The sequence below is a fragment of the Mesoplodon densirostris genome, chromosome 7 (genome assembly GCF_025265405.1).
Source record: "Mesoplodon densirostris isolate mMesDen1 chromosome 7, mMesDen1 primary haplotype, whole genome shotgun sequence".
Taxonomy (NCBI): Eukaryota; Metazoa; Chordata; class Mammalia; order Artiodactyla; family Ziphiidae; genus Mesoplodon; species Mesoplodon densirostris.
In genome coordinates, this window is record NC_082667.1 from 11,137,941 (window position 1) to 11,148,844 (window position 10,904).

The window sequence follows — 10,904 nt, forward strand, 5'->3', positions numbered from 1 at the left end:
ACCCCGGAGGGAAGGGTGCCTGGTACCAGCCTCCATTCGCACTCCCTCCCTTTCTCCCAGCTTCGCACTACCTGACACCTGCAGGGAGAAGTCGTGAAAGCTGAGCAGCTCCACAGAAATGGGTTTGTTTAGCTGGAGAGGGAGCAATCAAAGCAAGCCAGACTTCGAGCAAATACATCTGATCCGGAACTAGATAATAAAATAGCGTGCACTTTATTTAAAACCAACCAAGCGCTGATAAAAATATATTTCACTGCAGCTGTGATTCCATATCCAACCTCAACAGTAAGAACTGGGCATTTCTCTACTCTTCACATCACGTGTGGGGCCTGGCAGAGGAGGCCACCCACCTCCACCAAAGCCTCGGAGGAAGAATGAGCGCCCTGGTGGGGAGCGTGCAGCTGCAGAGCACGAGAAGGGAAGGGGATGTGAGGTGCATCTCTGCCGTCTGCTCTGCGCTCCTCCTAGGCGACTGATCAGCGAGCTCCCTGGTGGCAGTGATGGAGAGAGAGATGGAGAACCGCCCGGAGCTGCGCAGACAGGAAGATGAACCCTCCTTCCTCCTTCAGGGTCTCTGAAATCCCCACAGGGGATCTCATGGCCACTGCAGGGTCCTGCTTGCAGGCACAAGCCTACGAAGCAGTCATCTTTTGCTCTGGCTGAAGGAAAGTCAAGATTCTGAGAGGAAACACTTTCCTCTTGACACAAAGCAGCTACAGGGCAGTTTCCTACATACAGTACGGCAGCGGGCAAGCAGAGGGCCCTGCTGGCTCGGATTAAGGCACTTGTAACAGATTCAATGTACATCCCGGCCCGGGCCCCAGGCGGGAACTTCCCCACTTCCCTTCCCCTCAGGCCCCAAATGCCCTGCCTCTTCCCCACGCTGGGCAATGAAGGGGACGGGAGCATGCCTTGAGGGACTGTGGTCTGGTTGGAGTACAGGGCTAGAAGGAGAAGACAAACAGGAAGGAAGCTGGGGACTTGGCAGGGGAGGAGCTAGAGAAGGACAGGAGAGCAAGAGCGTCGGAGGAAGGCAAGGCAGCAGCTGAGTCATGGGAGGCCACTGGAAGTGATCAGAGGTGTCTGCTGAGAGGAGATGCAGAAGCTGGCGGGAGGACCCCCACCTTCCCCTGGCTGAGACAGGTGGGAGCAGAGAAAGGGTGAGGAGAACCAACCCCAGACAGAGAACCACAGAGGACAGGGCCCCTGAGGACCAGCGGGGGAGGATGGTCTTTCTCTCCCTCTCTCGGCTAAGGGGGCTGGTGCAGAGACAGGGTTCGGAGACAGAACAAGAAAGGGGCAGGGGGCTGGGAGGAGGGCTGTGCGACCTGGAAGCAGCTCGGCTCTTTGGTATGACGAAGGTGGCAGCGTCCGGGGTCCCTCTCACTCCTCCTCCACGCCCCGGGGCCCCTTGGCCGCTCGCCTCTGCCGCCAGCGCAGCTCCTCCACCTGGCGCTCCAGCCCCCGCACCTTGGCCTCCAGCTGGGCTCCGGAGGCCCGGGTGCCAGTGAGCCGGCTCAGCAGGGCGTAGAGCGTCAGCAAGGCCAGGAGGAGCAAGGCCCGGGTGGAAGGGTCGGGCACTGACCTCACCAGGGCCACGAAAGCGGCCAGGAAGAGGGCAAGCTTCAGGCCCCACAGGATCCGCCCCAGCAAGGCCAAGACCAAGCCAAGGAGCAGGGACAGCAGCCAATAGGCAACCAGGGCCCCCGCTCCCCACATCAGGAAGGTCTGGACTTGGCCGGGGCTGAGCTTCAGGCCCTGGGTGAGGTGATCTCCTGGAAGGGGAGAGAGTCACAGAATCAGCCAACCTGGTGCCGTGAAAGGAGAGGGTTGGTCAAGAACCAAAAGGGGGAGGGGCCAAACCCCCGTGCCAAGGAAAAATCCTTTCCCACGGGGTCACGGAGCTTAAATCTCAGCTCCGGTCCCAGCTGACTGTGGGTAGACTACTTCCCTTGGTTGAGCCTGCTGCATCTATGAAATGGGAGTAAATCTCTGGGCTGTGGGTGACAGTTAGATGAGATGTTATGGCTTAGCATGATGCGGCAGTTAGCAGCCCGCTCTTATGCTCGTCTCTGGGGAGACCTGGGAGATGCTGAACAGCCAGGGAAAGGTCTAGACCCTGAAAAGATAAATTCCCACAAACAGGAAGGGACAGGCTAAGCTCCAGCTGACCTAACCAGGTCTCTGCCACTCACCTTCTAGCCCCAAGGCATTCAGCAGCTGTGCGGCAATCCCAGACAGAGTGAAGAAGGCCACAGAGATGGCCGATGAGATTGCCCAGATCACCTGAGCCAAGGTCTGTGGAAAGAGCAGGGCATGAGTTGAGGCCATGATTAATGATGCTCTTCTCTTCTGAGTCTTACCACCGCTGCCCACGAACATCTCCACCTGCTTCTCAGCCTGGCTGAGGGGTCCCTTCCACAGCCACCTTCCAGTGCATGGGGATGGACGGTGGGCCATTTCTCCTTCCTGTCTGAACTGGAACCCAGGACACTTGGGCCCTAGTTCAACTGATGTGCTGGAATACTTTGGTGGTAGTAGTGGGTGAACGTGGGCGTGTGGGGGGGATCATCCAATCCCTGGAGTAATCACCCTGTAAAATTGGGGTCCTCCTAGCCTCCCAGGGAATCATGAAGGTGTGTGAAGTAACATCGGTGGAGGGCTAGGATGTTTCAGTGAAAAAGAAGTCAATCAGCTCTTCTATATTATGCATTTTATAAATGATTGTTTCAGCCGTTTAGTACGACCTATCAAAAGTATGCACCAGCATGCTTGGGATGCCATTAGGTAGAAGAGACAGCCCTACCTAAGAACCCTGAGTCATCCTCACCGCCACCTCTAAAGGTGAAAGAATGAACTCAGGTCTTGATATTTTGCCAATTTAAGACTTTAGGTCAGATTTAGACCAAAGCCAGACTCTATAGTCACTGGTGACATAGGTTGATAAAGATGGCTCTTTCCCCAGCCTTTCTGGCAAGAAAGGGCAGGAAAAAGGCAAAGATGGGGGTGGAGCTAAAGGCCCTGGGGTAGGAATGAAACAATGAGAGTGCAAAAGGCCGGGGCTGTCTGGCTTCATTCTGTGGAACTGGGGGCTCTGCCCCAGGGATTGGGATACACAGAGGATGCGGAGCCGAGGCGGGCGGCCATGAACAATGGCTCCCCTGTCCTCAATGCGCGTAGCCACAGCAGGGAACACCTTCCTTACCTCAGAAGCTAGGTGCGTGGTTTCTGGCCCAATCCAGTCATCCAAGGTTTCCCGCACAGATCGACCGATCTGGCTCAGGAGATCAACTGGGGCCTCCTTCTTCTGCTGGCCTGGTGACACGAAGTCTCGATGGGACTGGGATGACGCTGAGTGGAGGAGGACGAGGGCCACTAGGAACACCAGGACGGCTTTGAACAGATGCTTGCCCCACGGTGAAGTGCTGCCTGAGCCTGCCATGGCTGGGTCTGCCAGAGAAGAAGCATGGCGTGAGCAGAGGACCCGAACTGGCCGAGAAACCCACTGTCCCGAGCATGACGGGCCCCAGCACCCCCCTCCGCCCCTCCCTGTTAGCTGACAGAGGCAGAACTCGGACTTCAACTTAAGCCGGGCACAACCGTCTCATTCACGGGTTCCTCTCTCACGTTCTTATCACTTGCATGTTAACTAGCCAGCAAGTATCAGTCAATGCCTTCAGGTGGATGAGAAGATCTCTTTAAGGCTTATTCCAGTTCTAAAAACCCAAAGGCCTGCCTTTGTGTCTTAGGTGCTTTGGGCATTAAAAAAAAAAAAAAATTATAAGACTATATGGCTTTGGGCTTCCCTGGCGGTGCAGTGGTTAAGAATCCACCTGCCAATGCAGGGGACACGGGTTCAAGCCCTGGTCCGGAAGGATCCCACATGCCGCGGAGCAACTAAGCCTGTGCGCCAGAACTACTGAGCCTGTGCTCTAGAGCCTGTGAGCCGCAACTACTGAAGTCCGTGTGCCTAGAGCCCGTGCTCTGCAACAAGAGAAGCCACAACAATGAGAAGCCCTGGCACCGCAACAAAGAGTAGCCCCCGCTCGCCGCAACTACAGAAAGCCTGCGCGCAGCAACAAAGACCCAAACGCAGCCAAAAATAAAAACAAACAAATACATAAATAAATTTATTAAAAAGAAAAAGACTATACAGCTTTGTCCTCAAGGAGGTTATAATCTACTTAAGATAAAGCTGATATTTATATTTTAAAAAACCTTAAAAAATAGCACTCGAATAGGATTATCGCTATGTAACGATGTAAAGAAAAGTGCTCAGTTAGGTGCTCAAATAAGAACCCACTGCACATAGGCCATTCGCTCTGCAGGACCATCACATGAGGTGGGTGTTATCCTCCTCACCGCTAAGGGGAGAGAGGAGAAGAAACTGAGACTTAGGAGTTAAGCATTTGCCCAAGGAGAAAGGCCAGGCGTTAAACCCAAACTTCTGCTTCCAAAATGCAGAAGTGAAGGTGGTTGCTCATTGGAACCACCTGGAAGCTTCACGAAGTTCTGATACCTCTGCCCCAAGCCCCGAGCTTCTGATATCACCATCTGGGTGTGGCCTGGGCTTCGACCTGCAAAAGCGCCCAAGGGGATTCCACTGTGCAAAGTTGAGACCCACTGATAGAGATGAGCTCAACTCCCCAGCCCCTAACGTAGGCAAGAAGTTAAAGCACAACTTTTACAGAAAGATATTATTATTATTAACAGAAAGCTAACCATGCGCCACCTATCTCGTTTAATCCTCACAACAACCCATCAGTCAGGTATTGTTCTTATCCCCCATTTTCCTGATGAAGAAACTGAGGGAGGATAAGTAGTAAGCGGGAGAGCCAGGATTTGAATCCAGGTGCATCTGACATCAGACCCGCTCACACACAGCACTGTGTTGTATCCTCTCCAACTTCAGTCTCAGAAGTGATTTGGAAAGTCCTACAATAGATTATTCATGAGCTAAAACAGACTTGACATCTACCAATCCACTCCATGAATTACTGGTGACAATTCACTTAACCACTTTGTGCTCTGATCTCATCTGTAATGTGATACTGTAGGCAAATTAAGACCCAGGAAGTATCGACTCATTGAAGTACACGAGGATTCGGCCAAGAAAAACGTTTTCAGTTCCAACTTCTATTTGCCACCACGCCTGAGAAAAGTCAAATGGCACCAGCAAATCCCGCTCTCTTCCAGGCTCAGAAATGAACCTGCAGCTCCAGGGTGTTTCTGTGATTCAGACCTGATGAGCAGAGAGGCTAAGCCATGTCCCTGAGGTAGGAGCAGCCAGGTGTTTGAAGTTTTTATAGTTACCAGGGCACTCCAGGAGTCGGCCAGAAATCTGGAGCCATCAGGATGGAGGAGAGCGAAGAGAAGATATTCCCATTCTTGTTTAGTGGGAAGGAGCGGGGTCCAAGAAGGGGTTATAAAAATATCACACTCGGGGCCCTTTCTGGCCCAGAAACAGCTGCTCTAAGTCCCTCCTGAGGCCTGTAGGTAAAGCAGGGCTGCAAGACATGCAGTTCATAGGGAACGACCTCAGGCTGGGAAGCCTTCTACTCTTTTTGGCACAAATCAAGAACCAGATGGTTCCTGCCTGCCAGTGGTCAGAGATGAGGAAAGCATAGGTCAGTTCCTGGTCTATCTGGGTCATGACCACACTGGGGACATAAAGAGCAGGGTTGCTATCTTGGGTTGGATTCTACATCCAAGGACCTCCACCAGGAGGGATCAGATGTCATCTCCTCCTTTCTGGAAGGTCAGGGTGACATGAGCTGCTAGCTGCTGCCCCCTTGGCAGACTTCTGCGTTCTTTGCCAGCCTCGACTTTCAGGCGGCCATTTGCTCCAGTCGAGGGGAGCTGGGGGACCTTGAAATAAACTCTCCATGGGGAGGCTGGCATTGCAGTGCCAGCTGACCTTCCAAAGGGCACCGGAAACCAAATCCAACAGGATTCTGGAGTGTGCCCTTTGCAGATAAGAGAGCAGATTACTGGCTCGTCCCTTTCATCCAATTGTTTTCTTTAACAGGATTCTTTCTCATTTTTTTTAACATTTTTATTGGAGTATAATTGCTTTACAATGGTGTGTTAGTTTCTGCTTTACAACATCTTTCTCATTTCTTCTTCAGCGAGAGTCTAACCCACCACCATTACGCCTCCTCACTTCAGCCCGATCAAATACTTTTAATAAAGAGAAGCCATGGTAGTCAGGAGCTGAAGCAGTCTTGAGCTCTGAGAGGAAGGATGTCTTAAACGTCTTCACCTCCTGCAATGCCTGACCTCAGAAAAATAGCAGGCACTCAACAACCACAACAAATTGTGTGTGTGTGGTGTGTACAGTGCGTGTGATGTGTATAGTGTGTGTGTTGCTTTATAATTTACAAAGTGCTTGTTCTTTCACCATCTCATTTAACTCCTATAACAATCGTATAAGATACTGCTACTCTCCACGTTTTACTCAGAAAACAATGGCTTGGAGAGATCAAGTGACTTGTTAAAGTACACACATCGGGACTGGGACTTGACTCCAGAACCCAGGATCTAAACCTTGCCCTTTTGCTCCTTCCACACCTCCACTCTGCCTCAGTAAGACATGGTCCCTGCCCTCAAGGTGCTTAAAGTTCTGTCCCCAAATCAACAATCACAAAGTTACAGGACTATCCAGACTCCCACGAGGAGACCACCCACCAGAAGATGACCCACCTGCTGGGCTCACACATCATGGTTCTACATGAGGTAGAACCATGATGTATGAGGTTCAGGACAGCAAAAAAATTGGGACTAGACCCGCCGTTTTTGTTCAGGCAGCTGCAACGGGGCTCAGGAAGGGATGGGCTGAGCCGGGGAAACTGCTTCATTGAACTATGGTAGTGAGGAACCACATATGTTTAGCTGTGGTTTGCTAAGAGGGCGGGGTGGGGGGGTCCCCACACCCCCTGCCAAGGCTCCTTCCTCCCGGTAGCTTCCTCTTGCACTCTGAATCACGACGTGGCAGGAGGGTCAGCTGACTTAGTACCCTCTGCCGGCTCTGATTTCCCCATCATTGAGGGACTTGCCCCTTTGGAGCAGCGGTTCTCCACCATCATTGTGGGACTTGCTCCTTTGGAGCAGCGGTTCTCGACTCTGGTTGCCCATCAGAAGGGCCTGAGCCGGTTTAAGCTAGAGGGTCTGCCCCACCCCACCCCGGGGCTTCCTTACTCCGACCCTCCCCAGAGACGGGCTCAGGCTTTTGCTTTTAGAGCTCCCCGGGGGTTTCTGATGCATAATGGGACAGCTGCCACAAATGATCAGCAGGGAAAAGTCTACTTGGGCAAAGCCCCCAGAGTGCAGCAGTGGGCAGAGGACTCTAGACTTGCTTCCGTCCCAGGCTCAATTCTGCCACACACTAAAAGCTTCTGTCTTATTACTTAACCTGTCTGAGTTTCAGTCTCCTCAAATGTAAAATGGGGTTAAGCAAGGTTACGAGTTATTGCAAGGAGTTAACATGTTTCTGCAAGAACTTTGTAAACTGTAAACATCTATAGGAACGTTGCAGTACACAAATTGCCAATATATCACTCATTGCATTGCAGCATCATTGACCAGTTTCTATGCCTGGCTCCCCCATTAGACTTTGAGCACCTCCTCGTCAGACTTAACTTTTCTTGGAATCCCCAGCGCCTAGCACAGAACAATGACTAATAAATGCTTGTTAAATGAGTATTAGAAGCCCGCCAAGAAGCGGTGAGGGCGGCAATGGAGAGCCATGGAGAGGTGCGGAGAGGAGGCTATTTTAAAGTTGATCCAAATATGCAGCGGCCACCCGAAAAGCACAGCTGCGTGGAAAGGAAGCTGCTAGACCGGGTGAAGCTGCCCCTGAGAAGAATGAAGTCAGCGTCCCAGCAGGTGGGGCAGCCCCCGCTAAACCTCTGACAGCTGCTGCTGCCCAGCAACTGTTTGGGGACCGGGCGACGGGCAAAGGGGCAGCCTCCCAGGCGCACGACGCCTTCCCCCCGGACCCATCCTCCCCGAGACAGGGTGTCAGTGGCATGCATGTGCTATTTCGAACCGCGTGTCCCCTGCCAAGCTTGCTGGGTGGCGTCACCGGCAAGGGATGCGGCGCGGCCCAGGGGTTCGGGGTACCCCAAAGGGCTCGGAGCGGGGCCCCGGCAGGCTGGGCCGTGGGCGGGAGTCGGGGGCGAGGGGGTCAGCGCTGGCCTCGTCCCCCAGCCTGACAGCCACCCGTCCTTGACCGGACCTCGGAGCAGCGCTGGGAACTCTTCTCCACGGAAACGCGCGCCTCCCCTGTTACCTACTAACGACGCCCCCTGTTGCATAGCAACGAGGATCCGAGTCCCCAGTTAGTCTCCCCGCCGCGCAACGTCGGAGCCCTCTCCACTGGTGCTCGCCAGGCCTCGCGGCTCCTCCCTGGTCCCGCCTGTAGCGGCCGCCGCCGCAACCCAGTCCCGGGTACAGCCCCGGAGCCCTGGTCTCGGGTCGCACTCACCGGGCTCCGGCCACAGCTGTTCTTCACGTGCAACTTCACTAAAACGCGCCACTAAAGCCGCGCCACTAAAGCCGCGCCTCAATACTGGGGCGTTGGTTTATCGTCTGCGCAGGCGCTAGGCGGGATGCGCCCAAGGACCGGCGGCCGGCCTCCCTCACAGCCCAAACCTCGTGCCGGTCAGCGCATGCGCCCTACCCTCTGATTACCTTTTTTTCCCCAAGCACTCCCACGGAAAGAATGGGGTCGGAAGTTCGAGCTGGGAACGGAAGTCTCTGGCAGGAAAGGGGAAAGAGGTGACTATATCTGGGCTATAGAGTGGGTAAACTGGATCTTGAATTTGGAGTGGAAGCTTATCCGCCTCTAAAAAAATCCCCTTGGCATTTCGGGGAATGTAGTTCTCCAGCTACGTGGTGCCTCCTGTGGCATTGTGGGAAATGTAGTTCTAGAGGCGAATCAGAGCACCTGGTCTTTTGAGAAACTTTTCGCGCTAAAAAGGCACAAGGGGAAAGGGTGTTAGAGGAGCAGTAAGAGGCGCACAACGGGGAAAATGCATCCTTTCCTTCTGAGAGCATTTCCACACCCAAACTCTGCAGATGGCTCCTAAATATTCTCCGAATTTTAGAAAGGGAAGGAAACCGACTCCCAGACCCATTTCTATATATATATTTTAAAAGGCAGCATTATGAGGGGGAACGCCAGGGGATTTGGAATGAAGTGATCTTTGGTCTGCTTTGTGATTCTAGCAGGTCACTTCATCTCTCTGGATCTCCTTGTTTCAACTTTGCTATTGTTAGAAAGAAAACTATAGGCTCGAAATGGAGTCACTTATTGCTAGGACAAGCCCCCAAACTGGGGATTAATACCTGACCTAGTTGAACTTTCAACCTCCCCCAGAAATGTAGTCTTAACTAGTCAGTCAGGAATTTTTTCGTCAGCACCAATGAGGCAATCTGTCACATGGGCTCTCTATTGCCCCCAAAGGAAGATGAGATAATCTGCTATATAGACCCCTTCCATTCCCCATGGATAGGTTACCTATGCCTAAAATAATCTCCTTTTTTCTGTTTATGACTTCCATGTCCTGCCTTTAAAAACCCTTCCCTTACTGTAGCCCTCTGGAGAGATGGCATGCTGCCTGATTCATGAATCTTTTATAGCCAATTAGATCTTTGAAATTTACTGGGTTGAATTTTGTTTTTTAACTGTATAAAGTACTAGAAAGTCCTAAAAATACTTCTTCAATGCACAGTAGGTGTGGCGATTCAATGAAGGGGAATGAACATGTTTTTAAAAACATCCAAGTAGCTGTCCAAATGCTTTTATCACATTGGCTGCCATAGGCAGGCTCCCCTTTGATGTTAAAACAGTTTCTGAAACTCAACACTCTAAAATAGAACTCTTTTTTCCCTCCCTCCCTGAATCAGCTGTCTAATTCAGCCTTCCATAGCTCTGAGGAATTGATCCCAAGAGGTAGTGGGAGAGGCCAGTATATCTGTGACTTTGGCTAAAGGGTATGTGCAATCCAGCATACGTCTCAGCAGAAGGTTACCGCTAGCCATGAGGAACAGGTATCTCAGTTCATGATTTTAGGGCTTTTCTAAGTATGGGAAGATGCAAGAATTTGGGTTCATAAAAAATTTTCCTGTCATGTCTAACTATCTAAGGGCCTGTTTTACCTGTTTTCTCAAAGCACAGAGTAGATCATCCTGTCCTTCACCCTGAATTCCCTTCAGGGTGTACTGTAGTTCCACAAGTACAGTGGCTAAGGACTAGCAGACTAATCTTTAGTAGACTTGTGGAACTGGATGGTGAGTAGCATTCCTTGTTTTACAGTGCCCCCCTGTGGTCATAAATTTAACCAAGGTTTGGGAGGCATTTCATAACCAATTTGTCCCATGGGGCCAGTAAGGCTTATTTCTAGGTCAGGCGAGGATTTCGTGGATATGCCGCCTAATGTGAAATTACTGGACTAGACCCTGTTAATTGTAGCCATAGAAGTATCTGAACCACCTGTATTACTAGTCTGTTATAGTTCAGGAAATGATTCTCTCTTGTTGCTTCTTCCCATATCTAGAGTTACACTGTTACCATCATTTTAATTTTTTATAGAACTATGTATTTGGTCAACTGTTTCAAGTTGCTTAGTCATCATTATTTTTGTTGGAGGCTCAATTACACATTGGGTAATACAAGAAATAACAATCTTGTAGAATAGGCGGAGTACAAGTAGTATAGCTAGCAGCATTAATAAAGTCTGAAGTAGGAATTTAAACTAAGAACTTTCATTAGCTGCAGCCCCTGGTCATCTGACCCAGTCTGTTCCATACCAGTCACTATATTTAAGGGTAATGATAAATTGTGACATTGTTCATAAGGTACTCAGCCCAATTTCCCAATGTTATTAATCTGATTATCCTTA

The 10,904-nt window shown here is 51.3% G+C and overlaps 1 protein-coding gene across 2 annotated transcripts; it reads right to left on the minus strand.

The window, feature by feature from the left end:
• Window positions 1–190: 190 nt before the first annotated feature.
• Window positions 191–8,656, minus strand: TMEM109 (transmembrane protein 109). Of its 2 annotated transcripts, none has more exons than XM_060103825.1 (4): window positions 8,486–8,656; window positions 3,206–3,450; window positions 2,196–2,298; window positions 191–1,775 (listed from the first exon to the last, which is right to left on the minus strand). In XM_060103825.1, exons 2-4 carry the CDS (start codon window positions 3,440–3,442, stop codon window positions 1,384–1,386), a joined length of 732 nt encoding a protein of 243 aa, XP_059959808.1. In that variant the 5' UTR covers window positions 3,443–3,450; window positions 8,486–8,656; the 3' UTR covers window positions 191–1,383. The 2 variants fall into 2 exon arrangements, with proteins under 2 accessions (XP_059959808.1, XP_059959807.1); XM_060103824.1 differs by lacking the exon at window positions 8,486–8,656 and adding an exon at window positions 8,291–8,479.
• Window positions 8,657–10,904: the final 2,248 nt, after the last annotated feature.

What these genes read in the sequence shown, in the direction of transcription:
- TMEM109 (XM_060103824.1), bottom strand. Translation starts at nt 8,315, where the DNA reads ATGCAACAGGGGGCGTCGTTAGTAG. An exon ending in ACAGGGGGCGTCGTTAGTAG is followed by an intron (nt 3,451 to 8,290) that starts GTAACAGGGGAG and finishes CTTCTCTGGCAG; the next exon opens with ACCCAGCCATGGCAGGCTCA. An exon ending in GAATGCCTTGGGGCTAGAAG is followed by an intron (nt 1,776 to 2,195) that starts GTGAGTGGCAGA and finishes CTCCCCTTCCAG; the next exon opens with GAGATCACCTCACCCAGGGC.